At 46.7% G+C, this 15,780-nt stretch overlaps 1 protein-coding gene across 6 annotated transcripts in view; it reads right to left on the reverse strand.

Moving 5' to 3' along the window:
- Positions 1 to 1,572: 1,572 nt before the first annotated feature.
- Positions 1,573 to 15,780, reverse strand: part of b3gntl1 (UDP-GlcNAc:betaGal beta-1,3-N-acetylglucosaminyltransferase-like 1) — a 497,156-nt gene continuing 482,948 nt past the window's right edge. For all 6 annotated transcript variants that reach the window (XM_072483146.1, XM_072483147.1, XM_072483145.1 and 3 more), the window contains one exon: positions 1,573 to 3,866. In XM_072483146.1, coding sequence (XP_072339247.1) covers positions 3,786 to 3,866 — 81 coding nt within the window. In that variant the 3' untranslated portion in view covers positions 1,573 to 3,785. The remainder of the gene's footprint in view (positions 3,867 to 15,780) is intronic.

Below are 15,780 nucleotides of genomic sequence, written 5' to 3' on the forward strand. Positions count from 1 at the left end.
CTGCCTCAGAAGGCTGTGGAGGCGGGGTCATTGAATATATTTAAGGTGGAGATAGATAGATTCTTGTTAGGAAAGGGAATCAAAGTTTAAACAGATGGGAATGTAGAACTTGAAGCACTTGAAACAGATCAGCCATCATCGTATTGAATGGAACAGCAGTCCCGAGGGATTGAATGGCCTACTTCTCCTCGGGCCTGCTCTGCCACTCAATATGATGCTGGCTGATCTGTTGGGTGTTTCTGGTTCTACATTCCCATTTTGTATGTTCATATGAATGTTCATAACCTACTGGGAATGTTTGTTCCTGCAAAGACACTGGCTTCTCCATGACAAAGGTCATTACACACCAAAGGTTATTCATCATGTGAAGTTTAGACAACCAATGGAGAGTGAAATTATTTATCTGGTATCTTTCTTCCAAAATCTGCAAATGGGGTAATGGTTCAGAAATTTTGCATGATTTCTCTGCCAGTGTAGGGTGCAGTGCAGTGGGATTTGTGTCCACTTAACCCCAGGCCAGAACACCCATCTTAGATCCTGTGATTAGGCTGCTTTATATATTCAAATGAATCACCAGTACCTGCAATGATGCGCCAATGGCATGTGCCCATCCTAACCCAATCCGTATTACTAAGCCCATTGAAGTCGGGACACAGATTTGCATATTCAAGTGAGCAGTTAGTATCACTTAAAATGTCTGCGTTGGATCTACCCAGTCCCCCGGGACCTAACGGCCTTGTCTTGGAGACCCTGAGCGGGGACTGTTTTGCATTGGTTTTCACAAACATGGACCAGGCATACTGGCACTTGGGCGAGGGTGTGTGTGTGTGTGGGGGGGTTCTCCCAGGCGATTTGGGCCCTTATGGTGTTTGTGCTCTGGGCAGTGTAGTATCCTGGCACCCCCGATGCCACCGTGGCACCACCAACTTGGCACCCTGGCTGTGCTTGGCTGCCCGGGTGACACTGCCAGGTTGACAGTGCCCCAGTGGCATCATGCCTGTGCCAGGGATAAGGCCCATTGTGCCCTCTCCTTGTGAGGTGTGGGAGGCTCAATGACCCCCTTATTTAGTGAATTTGGGCGTTGGGGGTTCCGGAGGCTGTGATGGGAGCTCCAGAGATCGGGGCGCCATTTTCTCTTCCTGCACTAGCGTGCGGAACACCTAACTAAATGCACATGGCACGGGACTCTGTTTCATTTATGTTAAACCGTGCCCAATGTCTTAACGATGAGACAGAGCAGCAGTAGAATAGGAAAGAAAAGAAAGCAAATCCTGCTGTCCGGATCTCACTATCTCTAGGGACGTTCTGCCCCATGTGCCCAACGATCTGTGGGTTGAGAAACAGCCTGTTTAGTCACATGAAGACCCGTGACATAAACCCGTGACCTTGAGTCGACGCCATCCTCAAATCGAGGAACAGTTGCCGAAGAGACTTTAGCATCGGCCAATATTTATGTGACCTGTATTCCACACTTTCTTTTGATTCAAATTGATACCAGTTGAAGAGGGGTGTAACCTATATCTTTTATCAGCTATACAGTGAATTTTATGGTATTTGTTGCAATACTTAATGTTGATGCTAAAAAAGTCTTTTATTCATGTTTTTCATTTTACAATAAGCATTTGACTGACATTGTACACAGACACATTTGCAGATGAAAGCCATATTGTGTAGGAAGCAGAGACAACAAACATACTTCACATGTTTTCAGAATAGGAGATATCAGGCCCTTCCTGGGAGGTTTGTGAATATTTATTACCACTAGTGGTTCTAGCTGTGTGGTCAATAGGAAGCAAAACAATAAGTACCCAAATAATACTGAACAAACAAAACAAAGTCTACAATATAATTGCAATAACGCACGCATGTGTGGGTTTACTAGACTGGAACCTGTTTTTTTAGTCTCATCTCTAGTTTGTGCAGTAGTTCAAACAATGCGAATACGCCTTATTGTGACCTCAACTAAAAGCTGCTCAATCAGTTTGACTGTGACCTCGGCGAGTGATGTGTCATATCTATAACAGCAGGATGTGCCCGGACAGCATTCAGGGTGATAAATCCTGTTTATCATAAATTGCAAGCTGCAATTATCCGGGGAAGATTCTGTGGCTGGCGGAATGTCCTCGAATGTGGGCACACAAGCCATCTGGTATTTTTGAATGGCTGATCTATTTTGAATCTGATCAATGGCAGCTTTAATGTGAACTCTGCAATTTTTCAGCATTTCAAATGCAGCAAATACTAAAGCAATTGTGGTGGAGTCATCGGAACTTCAGGAGGGTGCAGAGATGGCACAAACATGGGGGAGCAAAACACCCATTTTAGAGATCCCAATTACTTTTTCCAATTAAGGGACAATTTAGCGTGGCCAATCCGCCTACCCTGCACATCTATGGGTTGTGGGGGTGAGACCTACGCAGACACGGGAAGAAAGTGCAAACTCCGCACGGACAGTGACCCAGGGCCAGGATCGAACCCGGGTCCTCTGCGCCGTGAAGCAGCAGTGCTAACCACTGTGCCACCCTAGCTAAAGACCATTTAACCTGGACTGGAGCTGATGGGTGGGTACATTTAATCAGCAAGAATGATTTAATGATGTACAGGCCAAACCACTGGAGTGGTGCCATGCCATTCTGATGGCAGAGGAAGCCTGGAAATTGAGCACTGAAGAGAAAGATGTTTCTCAATCTTCTGCTCCCACTGGAGCAGAATTCCTTTGGGATTGATTATATTTCCCTGAAAATGATTTCGACCTTTCTAAGCTGAGCCCAAGAACTCACTCCTCTGCACTCCCTTGCCATGGGGAAGTAACGAGGCAAACTTTATAATCATGTACAATCCTTCTCCTCGGCCAAAGCTCTTACAGGAATTCAAAAACCTGCGTAAACTGGATGGACTCCTTCTCGGACAGATGCCGCTACAAACTGCTGACCTCCGGTGTAAAGCGGCCTTTTTACCTGCTTTTAACTCATACACTGGAACAATAATCCGTGGTTATGTTCGGTAGCCTCTGCCCCATCACGATTCCTTTTCCTCTGATATATTGTATGAAAGTGAGTTTACACTGAAGTACATACAAAACAAGGACGAAAGTCGTGAAAGAAAACCCCTCAGTCTTCTCGATATTGTAAACAATTATGCTAGAAAACATATCCGCCAAATAAATTCCTTCTATGTCCCTGGCTAGAAGACACCTCGACAAAGTGCTTAATTGGCTTCAAAGTGTTTGGGCGATCCTGAGGTTGTGAATGGTGGTGTAAAATGCAAGTCTTTCTCTTTATAGAATTTACAGAGGGACATAGGACATGGGAACGGAAGTAAAACATTCAGCCCTCTGTACTTGTTCTGACATTCAATAAGATTTGGTCTGATCTATTTGTGATCTCAACTCCACTTTACCATCTGCCCACCGACACCGACCCCCCCCCCCCCCCCCCCCCCCGCCCCCAACCTACATAACCCTTGACTGCCTTGTCTATCAGAAAATCTGTCTAACTTTGCCTCAAATAAATTAAATGGCCTGGCAGCTACTGGTAACTTTCTGGTAATTACCTGGGCCATATTACTTACAAAGTCTTGTTCAGTTCTACTTGTGATGTTCACCTGCGGGAATGTGTTTAACCCCTCAAGCACGATGCACCGTCATCAAGACACCACTGAAAATACATGTGTTCTCAAACAAACTGGACCCCCTATTGAATTAACTGTAATGTATTCAGTCCAAGTTGCTTTCCAGCTTGCTGCAGGCACTGTTGAAGTCAGCTGTGTAGTAGCAGCAAAGGTCTTTAGCTGAAATGATAGTAGTCCACTCCTTCCTTCAGCTTCAGTGAACTCAAGTTTTCTTCAAATCTGCCACCTGTCAGGTCCTGCCGAAACAAGAAACGTTAGATCAGACAAGTCATTCCAGCCCTGTTTCTCATCACACAATCGATGACGTAAGTACAATTGGCTAATCCATCTTGAAACCTGGCAATGTAGTAATGTGCTGGGAGCTTTAACTCTATCCTCAGTTATTGAGAAATATGCGGACTACATGAATCATTTTAAGAAGCCAAAGATTTGTGAGCAAGACCGCTACTCTTTGACAGTTTTCTACTGTGAGTGGGCAGCTTTAAGATAGGTTTGAACAGTTTTCTTTTCTGAACAATACTAAAAGCACAAAAACAAATTAATAGTTGGCTCTTGTGTGCTTGGTTATAATTATGCTCTTGATTTGAAGAATTCTATCATTGCACTACCACATTTTCATTCCACCTGGGTGGTGGTTTGTATCCATCTCAGTCAATTAACAGCAGGTTTCTTTTCTTTAACTTTCTGATTAATCCTTTAAATCCTCTTCATTTTTGTTTGTGCTTCAATGGGATTTTATCACCTCAACAGCTGTGTCAGTATTTCTCATCATACGTTGAAGGGGTCACCAGCTTAAGGTCACCACCATTCAGCCCAATGGCAGCTCTTACCGTCTTTTTCATCAAGAGAGCTGTACAGTTGCTCATTTGGTTCTAGGCCAGCGCAGATTAAGACCATAAGAAATAGAAACAGGAGAGGCCATTCAGCCCTTCGAGCCTGTTCTGCCATTTAATAAAATCATGGCTGATCTAACACTTGCTAAGTCCACTTTCCTGCCTTCTCTTCATAACCCTTAATTTCCCCACTGACTAAAAACTTATTGATCTCAGCCTTGAAAATGTTCAAGGACTCGTCGACCTCCACAGCTTCCTGGGGTAAAGAATTCCAAAGATTCACTACTCTTTGAGAGAAGAAATTCTTCCTTTAATCTGTCTTAAATGAGCACCCCCTCATTTTGCGATTATGCTCTCTCGTCCTACATTCTCCCATGAGTGGAAAAACCCTCCCAACATTTAGCCTGTCCAGCCCCCTAAGAATCTTACATGTTTCAATCATGTCACCTCTCATTCTTCTGAACTCCAAGGAGTACCGACCTAACCTGTCCAATCTTTCCTCATGTGGCAGTCCTTCCATACCCAGGATCCTCCCAGTAAACCTCCTCTGTCCTTCCCCAATGATTTAAAAAAAAAGTTTAGTGTACCCAATTCATTTTTTTCCAATTAAGGGGCAATTTAGTGTGACCAATCCATCTATCTGCACATCTTTGGGTTGTGGGGGTGAAACCCACGCAAACACGGGGAGAATGTGCAAACTCCACACTCCTGGGACCTCAGCGCCGTGAGGCAACAGGGCTAACCCACTGCGCCACCGTGTTGCCCTCCCAATGATAATATATCTTTCCTCAAATAAGGGGACCAAAACTGAGCACAGTATTCTCATGTGGCCTCACTGGTACCTTGTACAGTTGCAGCTACACCTCCTTACTCCAGCCCCCTTGAAATAACAGCCAGCATTCCATTTGCCTTCCCTTTTCCTTTCTGCACCTGTATGCTAGCTCTCTGGGTTTCATGAACAAGGATCCAAGTCGCTATGTGCTACAGCTTTCTGCAGTCTCTCTCCATTTAAATAATCATCCGCCTTCTCATTCTTTCTTCCAAAATGAACAATGTCACATTTTCCCACATTGAATTCCATTTCCCAATTTTCTGCACATTCACTTGACGTGTCAATATTTCTATAGTCAATATAAACTATTTATATCCTCCTTACAACCTGCCTTCCCTCCCACCTTTGTATCATCTGCAAACTTGGCCACAGTCCACTGTGTACTTTCCTCCAAATCATTTATATTGTGGAGAGTTGTGGTCCCAGCACTGATCACTATGGCACTTCACCGTCAGCGCTGATGTGTTGGGTGCTCTGGATCCGTGGAACACACACAGGCTACCAACACTTAAAATAGTACAACACTATTTTATTAAGCTAGAAACTGTTGAACATACTTTCACTGTGGGTTAACACGATGTTAGATTAAACTAAAGACCTATGCCTGTCCTAACTAGTCTATGCACTCAGCACATGGTGAAGATCTGTGCTGTAAGCTGTAAGCTCTGTCTTTCTGAGAGGCTGCATCCTGAATGAGCGGGAAAACTGATGCCCTCTGTCTATATAGTGAATGTGCTCGAACTGGTGATTGGCTGCGGTGTTGTGTGTGTTGATTGGTCTTGCTGTGTTTCCATCAGTGTGTGTGTCTGCACCATGATATACTGGTGTATATTATTACATCCCCCCTTTTATAAAAAAAATGTATGTTTGTGGCAATTAATAATGTGAGGTGATAATGTTCCTAACTAGGTGTGGGGTGCGAAGACATATTTACAGGACTATGTACATGAGAACTAAGCTATTTACATGGGAAGGTGCCTGGTGCAGAGAAGCAGTATGCAACAAGAGATCAACACTGTCATGATATCCACATCAGCATATCATGGTGCAATCACACACACACTGATGGACAGGTAGTTGGACCAACCAGCACACACACAACATCGCAGCCAATCACCAGTGAGAGCACATGCACTATAAAACAGGGAACACCACAGTTCCCGCTCATTCCACCAGGAGATAGCTCAGAGCACAGAGCTCACAGCGTGCCACTCAGACATACACCATGTGCTGAGTGCCTCACCAAGATCGTGATAGGGCTGGGTCCACAGGTTAGCTGGTGAAGCACGAACCTCAGCCAGCAGTTAGTAGTTGTTAAGACAATAAAACAGCGTTGTACCATCTACAGCCGTGTTGGATCATTTGTGCATCGGAACACCCAACACGACAAACACTATATATAAACCAGGGAAACGATCAAACAAAGCAACAAAACTCCACCTCCTCCTGCGCAAGGCTAAGCCTAATGCAGCTCAAAGTGGTGCACAGAGCGCACCTGACCAGAACCCGAATGAGCAGGTTCCTCCCGGAGGTGGAGGACAAATGTGTGCGGTGCCAGAGGGGCCCGGCCAGCCACACCCACATGTTTTGGGCTTGCCCCAAGCTTGCTGGGTTCTGGACAGCCTTCTCCGAGGCAATGTCCAAGGTTGTGGGGGTGAGGGTGAAGCCATGCCCAATAGTGGCAATCTTCGGGGTATCGGAGCAGCCAGAGTTACACATGGGGAAGGGGGCCAACGCCATCGCTTTCGCTTCCCTAATCGCACGCCGGAGAATCCTGCTCGGCTGGCGATCGGCAGCACCACCCACAGCTGCAGACTGGCTCGCTGACCTTTCGGAATTTCTCCACCTGGAGAAGATTAAGTATGACATCCGAGGGTCAGAGGAAGGCTTCCTGGATACTTGGGGGCAGTTTGTCGGCTGTTCCAAAACCTGTTCGAGGCAACAATGAGGAGTAACCTAATAACAATTAAAACAAAACAAAACACCAAGATAGATGAGGTACCAAAAGACTGTGCGCAACCCGGGGTTGGGGGTGGGGGGGGAGGATTCGGCACAGCCGAAGCCGGGGAAGGGGGAGGAATCATAGATCGATCCAGTTGGCAATGAAAGGCAAGTAGGGTCAGTTAAACGAAGGACAAACTAAACCTCTGTATAATAAAGGAAATTAGCGCAGGCGAGAAAAATGTGATGTGTATATATACAACTGTTTATAAATATGAGAAATGCCAATAAAAAGATTAAAAAAAAAAAAAAAATTCAGAGAGTCCATAAATTCGAACAGTTCATAAATTTAGTCTCTGAGGTGGGCGACGAATTCTGGTTCACCGCCTCAAGGGTGGGTCGAGAGCCGCCGGTTCAGGAGCGGGCAGGACTGCGTCAAAGGCAGGGGGAGACAGAGTGACAGAGAGCTCTGCATAGTCCGTGGCAGGGTCAGCAGGAGGGCGAGGCGACACTGAAGGATCATGTGGCGAGTGTGGAACGAGACGAAGGGCGTGTCGATTGCAGTGCAGAATAGAGCCATCCGGTAGATGAAGCAGGAACGAGCGGGGGGCCACCTGCCGAAGGACAACAGCGGTTGCAGACCAGCCACCATCCGGAAGATGGACGCGGACATTGTCATCTGGAGCCAGAGCGGGGAGATCAGCTGCACGGGAGTCATGAGCCGCCTTGTGTTGTGCACGAGACAGCTGCATCCGGCGAAGGACCAGAACGTGGTCAAGGTCTGGGACATGGATGGACGGCACCGTCGTCCTCAGGGTGCGATTCATAAGTAATTGGGCAGGCGACAGGCTAGTGGACAGTGGGGCGGAGTGATAGGCCAGCAAGGCAAGGTAGAAATCAGACCCAGCATCGGCAGCCTTGCAGAGGAGCCGTTTGTCGATATGTACTCCCTTCTCCGCTTTGCCGTTGGATTGGGGGTACAGGGGACTGGACGTCACATGGGCAAAATTGTACCACCTGGCAAAGTTGGACCATTCTTGGCTGGCGAAGCAGGGACCATTGTCCGACATAACCGTGAGCGGGATGCCATGTCGAGCAAAGGTTTGTTTACATGCACGAATGACTGCAGACGAGGTGAGGTCGTGCAACCGTATCACCTCCGGGTAATTTGAAAAGTAGTCCACGATCAGGACATAAGTCTCTGCCCAGCCCGTGGAACAGTTCGATGCCCACCTTAATCCATGGTGACGTGACCAACTCATGGGGCTGCAGGGTCTCACGGATGTGGGCCGGCTCGAATCACTGATAAGTGGGGCAGTTGAGCACTGTGTTGGCTATGTCCTCATTAATGCCGGGCCAGTACACTGCCTCTCGGGCCCGTCGGCGGCACTTTTCCACGCCTTGGTGGCCCTCGTGTAGTTGTTCTAGGACAAGCTGGTGCATGCTATGCGGGATGACAATGCGGTCCAGTTTTAGAAGAACCCCGTCTACTACCGCCAAATCATCTCTGACATTATAGAATTGAGGGCATTGGCCCTTGAGCCACCCGTCCGTTAGGTGGCGCTTGACACGCTGTAGCAAAGGGTCAGCCGCCGTCTCGCGCCGAATTTGGACGAGGCATTCATCCGAGGCAGGTAGATTGGAGGCCGCGAATGCCACATGGCGTCAACCTGGCAGACAAATCCCGCTGGGTCACATGGAGTGTTGACTGACCTGGAGAGAGCGTCAATAATGATGAGGTCCTTGCCTGGGGTGTATACCAACTGGAAGCCGTATCGCCGGAGCTTGAGAAGAATACGCTGGAGGCGAGGCGTCATGTCGTTCAAGTCTTTCTGTATTATATTGACCAGCGGGCGATGGTCGGTCTTGAAGGCATATTGAGGAAGTCCGTAGACATAATCGTGAAATTTAACAACACCGGTCAGAAGGCCCAGGCACTCCTTTTCTATCTGCGCGTAGCGCTGCTCCGTGGGGGTCATCGCACGCGACGCATATGCAACGGGGGCCCATGATGAGGTCTCATCATGTTGAAGGAGCACTGCCCCAATGCCGGATTGACTGGCATCGGTCAAAATTTTGGTCTCCTTTGCTGGATGAAAGAAAGCTAAGACCGGGGCCGTGGTCAGTTTTGTTTTGAGTTCCCTCCATTCGCGCTCGTGGGCAGGGAGCCATTGGAAGTCTGTCGTCTTCCTGACCAGGTTCCTGAGAGCCATGGTATGAGAGGCGAGGTTAGGGATGAATTTCCCTAAAAAATTGACCATGCCCAGAAATCGGAGGACCGCCTTCTTGTCCTCTGGTGTTTTCATAGCTGTGATGGCAGCTACCTTGTCCGCATCCGGCTGCACACCCAATTGGGAGATGTGGTCCCCGAGGAACTTGAGTTCCGTCTGACCAAAAGAGCATTTGGCCCTGTTGAGGCGGAGGCCATGCTCATGTATACGTCTGAATATGCGCTGGAGGCGACTAACATGCTCCTGCGGGGTGGTGGACCAGATGATTATGTCATCGACATAGACGCGAACACCTTCAATACCTTCCATCATTTGTTCCATAATCCTATGGAACACTTCTGATGCAGAGACAATCCTAAACGGCATCCTGTTGTAACAATATCTTCCAAAGTGGGTATTAAATGTGCACAGTTTCCTGCCAGACTCATCGAGCTGGATTTGGCAGAATCCTTTTGAGGCGTCGAGTTTGGTGAAGAGCTTGCCGTGAGCCATCTCACATGTGAGCTCTTCGTGCTTGGGAATTGGATAGTGCTCCCTCATGATATTGCGATTGAGATCCTTGGGATCAATGCAAATTCTCAATTCGCCGGAAGGCTTTTTTACACATACCATGGAACTGACCCAGTCGGTTGGTTCCGTGACTTTGGAAATCACTCCTTGGTTCTGGAGATCCTGCAGCTGCTGCTTGAGGCGGTCCTTAAGGAGTGCTTGGACCCTGCAAGGTGCGTGCACCACAGGCGTGGCATTCTGTTTTAATAAAATCTTTTAGGTGTACGGGAGCGTGCCCATGCCCTCGAAGACGTCGTGGTGCTGGTTGATAATGGCGTCGAGTTGCGCCCTGAAGTCGGTGTCCTGAAAGGTAGACGCGTCAGCAGGAGAGAGAGAGTGAACTCTCTGAACTAGGTTCAACAGCTTGCATGCCTGCACTCCAAGCAGGGAGGCTTTCGAGGAGCCCACGATTTCAAAGGGAAGGATGGCTTTGCGTGACCTGTGCGTCACTTCAAGTTGGCACGAGCCGCTGGCAGCAATGGCATTGCCATTATAATCTAATAGCTGGCAGGCTGATGGCAGGATGGCTGGTTTGACACGAAGGCTTTGGAGGTCAGACCGCGCAATGAGATTGACGGAGGCACCGGTGTCCAGGCGGAAACATATTTGGGACCGGTTGACCGTAAGGGTGGCACACCACTCATCGTCCGGACCGCTACTGTATACAGGTAGATTCTTTGCTTCGGGGACATCCTGTTTTTTGTAATGATACCGACTCGAAAATGCGCCTTCGGGTCCTCGGTGTCAATATCAGGTAGCAGGTCCGAATCGGGCTCGGTGACTGTGGGTTGAATGGCCCGGACATTCCTGCGAGGCTGGCTGGAGCAACGAGAGTTGGCAGGCTGAGCTGATCTGCATAAAGCAGCATAGTGGCCAAGTTTGCCACATTGCAGGCGTCATCGGGATTTGGCAGGACATTGCCGCTTTAAATGGGCGGAGCCACAGTTGCCGGACGTTGTAGCGTCAGTACGCTCGCTGCGCCACTGCGCATGCGCGGCACGGCCGTACGTGGTGCGCGCCAGCGTAGTACGTTCGTCGACATCGCTGTCCCCTCGCTCGGTGCACACAAGTACGGGAGTCCACGAAAAGCGCGCAAAATGGCCGCCCTCATCCAGGTTGAGGCCCTGGAGTTGTTCGATTGCTTGGACCCTTGTGGGGACCTTGCCGCGCCGTTTCAGCCGCTTGGATGTAGGAATACCGACTAGTGGCGTGTTCATGTAGCACGCAGGTCTCGATGGCAATTGCTAGGGTGAGCTGCTTTACCTTGAGGATCTGCTGACGTAGGGGGTCCAACTGAACACCGAAAACGATCTGGTCGCATATCATGGAGTCGGAGGTGGACCCGTAATTACAGGACTGTGCAAGGATGCGGAGGATGGTGAGAAAGGACTGGAAAGGTTCATCCTTACCCTGCAAACGCTGTTGGAATACAGAGCGCTCGAAACTTTCATTCACCTCGATGTCACAGTGACTGTCAAACTTAAGGAGGACCGTCTTGAATTTTGATTTATCTTCACCCTCAGCAAAGGTGAGAGAATTGAAAATGTGGATGGCATGGTCCCCGGCCGTGGATAGGAAGAGAGCGATCTTCCTGGTTTCTGAGGCAGCTTCCCGATCTGTGGCTTCAAGGTAGAGCTGGAAGTGTTGTTTGAATATCTTCCAGTTGGCCCCTAGGTTACCGGTGATGCGAAGCGGCGGCGGCGGGCAGACGCTGTCCATTTTGCAGGATGGCTGTATGCTGGTGGAAAGCAGATCACTTGCAGGTAGGTCTAAGAAGTTCTAACATCCCTCAACTACTGGTACCATATGTGTTGGGTGCTCTGGATCCGTGGAACACACACAGGCTACCAACACTTAAAATAGTACAACACTATTTTATTAAGCTAGAAACTGTTGAACACACTTTCACTGTGGGTTAACATGATGTTAGATTAAACTAAAGACCTAGGCCTGTCCTAACCAGTCTATGCACTCAGCACATGGTGAAGATCTGTGCTGTAAGCTGTAAGCTCTATCCTTCTGAGAGGCTGCATCCCGAATGAGTGGGAAAACTGATGCCCTCTGTCTTTATAGTGAGTGTGCTCTAACTGGTGATTGGGTGCGGTATTGTGTGTGCTGATTGGTCTTGCTGTGTGTCCATCAGTGTGTGTGTCTGCACCATGATATACTGGTGTATATTATGACAAACGCGTTCCAACCTGAGAAAGACCTCCTTATTGCTGCTCGCTGCTTTCTGTTAGTTAGCCAATCCTTCATCCATGACAATATTATCTCCAACACCATGAGCTCCTATCTTGCATCGTAGCCTTCTGTGTGGCACCTTATCAAATGCCTTTTGAAAATCTAAATGTACAACATCTCCAGTTGGGGCAGCACGGTAGCACAAGTGGATAGCACTGTGGCTTCACAGCACCAGGGTCCCAGGTTCGATTCCCCGCTGGGTCACTGTCTGTGCGGAGTCTGCACGTTCTCCCCGTGTCTGCATGGATTTCCTCCGGGTGCTCCGGTTTCCTCCCACAGTCCAAAGACATGCAGGTTAGGTGGATTGGCCATGGTAAATTGCCCTTAGTGACCAAAAGGTTAGGAGGGGTTATTGGATTACAGGATAGGGTGAAAGTGAGGGCTTAAGTCAGAGTTGGTGCAAACACGATGGGCCGAATGGCCTCCTTCTGCACTGTATGTTCTATGCTCTATCTACTCTGGCTGATACCTCCTCAGAGATCTCCCGTAGATTTTCAGGAAACATGCTGACTCTGCTTGTTCAGGTTATGACTTTCCAAATGCACTGCCATTTTCTCCTTAATAACCGATTTGGTTATTTTTCCAATAACTTAAGTTAGGCTAACTGATCTGTAGTTTCTCGCATTTTGCTTGCTTCACTTTTTTAACGCGGGTGCCACACTGGCAGCTTTCCAATCCTTTGGCACAGTTCCAGAATCCAAGGAATTTTGAAAAACGACTACAAATGCATCCACGATCTCTGTAGCTACTTCCTTTAAAATCCTGGGGAGCAAACTATCAGGTCCAGGAGACTTGTGAGCTTTTAACCCCATTAGTTTGCCTAAAACAAATTCTCTGGTGATGGCGACTGTATTTAATTCCTCTCGCATATTTTTAAAAACTATTTCTGGGATGCTTGTAGTATCCACTGTAGTAAAGACCGATGCAAAATATCTATTTAATTCCTCTGCCATTTCTTTGTTCCCCATAATGACTTCCCAAGTTTCATTCTCTAAGTGGTAAATGCTTTATTTTACTTCTCTCTTCCTTTTAATGTACATGTCTGTTTTTATATTTCTCGTTAGCTTGCCCTCATAGTTTATTTTCTCCTTCCTGATTACTTTTCTAGTCCATTTTTGCTGCATTCTGAATCGATCACACTCTTCTGGCCTACCACTAACCTTTCCATCTTATATATTTCAGCTTTAAACTTAAACTCTCCTTACTTTGTTTGTCAGCCATGTTAGGTTCTTCCTTCCCTCAGAGTCTTTCTTCCTCATTGGGATGTAGATTTGCTGGGGGTCATGAATTATCTCCTTTCCTTAATGGTTTCCCATCACTTACCTTCCATTTTACCACCTGTACGCAGTGTCTGAAAAGGTAACATTGTGAGAAAACAGAGGGCTGAATCTCACCAGTATTTGGCAAAGTGTCAGGTTCATACTGAAAACTGGTGTGTAACTCTCCAAATGCATAGGCCAGTTCTCTCTCCAGATATTTAGCCTCTTTAAATAGAAAAAAATGAGTGGGCATGGTTTTCGCCGTCATTCTGGTGGGGATGGGCCTGATAGAGCCAGGAGGCTCTACAGAGATCGGAGCACCATCTTTAAAGGACGCCCCCAATCAGCACTGAGACCTAATGGCCCCCAGCACCCATCACGGAGGTATCTGCGGGCTCCCCCCACTACACTCCGTAAAACTATCGCCGGCTTAAAATCGCCACCAATATTATTCATCTTGGCCTCAAGACATTGCTGCAAGAGTTCCTCAGTGTTGTGTCCCAGACCCAACTGTAATGATATGTATATTGTCAGTATAGTGAAGGGTTAATTCATGAATCTATGTGTAAATCAAACACTAGAGGGCGTTACTAATTCACTGTATATAAGACAGAATTCTGGGAGAAGCTGAAGAGCACATGGAGAGAGCAGAGTGAAAATTGAATAGAGATATATACAAGGTCAAGTCATAGTGTATTTTAGTACTTAGGTAGAATATTGAATACTGTAGTACAGATTCGATATCATTTGTTTGTTATCCATAACTCAATAGAGTGTGCGAACTTCATTTTAGTTAGCAGTGTAATGATGAATTAGTTTGATTCAATCTTCTTACTATATTCTTTGTCAACACTACATCTGGCTATCCTGGAGGAAAAGGCAAAGTAGTGGTAATGTAACATGGTACCAGGTTACTGCTGAAGTTATTTACATAGATTAGTTAGAATCTAGCTAACAGAAACTAGCACGCGACTCAGACTTCGATGAACAGACTGCTTCCAGACCTGTTACTGCAAAACCCCACCAAAGAATCCTGAACTCGTGGAGAAAGTTCAATCTCCACGACAACTCAGGATAACTGGTAAACTAGATGTTAACTGGAAAGGTTTCAAACAAGTTTCAGCTACATCAGTCTGCATCTGATTTAGACAATGCAACTGATAATCCGAAACTAGCATTATTCCTGATGGCTCGTCCACAAGCCACAGAACCTTGCAATATAACTCCTTGCAATTTGCAACAGCCGAAGATAAAATTAAATATAATGTTGTCACAGAAAATTTTGATCTGCACTGCAAGACACAAATTAATGAAACATATGAAAGATTTATCTTTAAGAAAAGGATGCAAAAAGATGGGGAATTGGTTGATTGCTTCCTAACAGATTTAAAACTCAAAGCTCTAACATGTAATTTCTCCATTTTATCTGACTCCATGAACCGACACCAGATTGTCTTTGGAATCATAGATGAAAAGCTCAGGGAACGTTTGCTGAGACGAAGAGATCTCAAGCTAGAAAAAGCTATTGAAATGTAGCGAGTGCATGAATTTTCTAAAAGTCAGTATTCTGATATTCTGCAAAAAGAAAAGGGCGTGAAAATGAGCCTTGAGACCGACTGCATTGGAGCTGTGGCACAGTTCAGAAAAATGCGCATTTTGGATGGCAGCCATATTGCGCGCACGCATTCCTGACCTACACATGCACACTTCGCAAAAAGACACGAGATGGAAGAAGACCAATCTGCGCATGCACGTGCACGTGACGAAACGAACGTCATGACGTGTGGGTGCTGTGGGCACACCCACCCACACAAAAAATGTCCTTCACTTAGGAAAACTTGCTCAAAATGTTGCAAACTCGACCACTTTGCTGTGCAATGCTGAACTTCACTTAAGGCAACACAATTTGAATCTGCAAATCTACCAAAGACACATATGAACATAAGAAGTGTAGACACAACAGAAGAAGCTTATCAGAATGATAACTTTGCCATGGATCTTGATGCTTTCTGCTTAGAAGATTCCTTCTTTGTAGGCATTATTGAAAAATTTGATGCTACTACAGATGTTTCATCTCCTCCCCAAATAGTACAATCCATTAACACGGAATCCAAATGGAACACGCCGTTTCAAGTAAATGGTTCTGAAATCATTTTAAAACTTGATACAGGAGCTTCCGAGAATTTGATCAACACGAATGACCTTTTGCAACTAAGTTAACCTCCTAAAATCCAGAAAACAGATTGTCAATTGCGTGATTATAA

This window comes from Scyliorhinus torazame, chromosome 18 (assembly GCF_047496885.1).
Source record: "Scyliorhinus torazame isolate Kashiwa2021f chromosome 18, sScyTor2.1, whole genome shotgun sequence".
In the NCBI taxonomy this organism is placed as follows: Eukaryota; Metazoa; Chordata; class Chondrichthyes; order Carcharhiniformes; family Scyliorhinidae; genus Scyliorhinus; species Scyliorhinus torazame.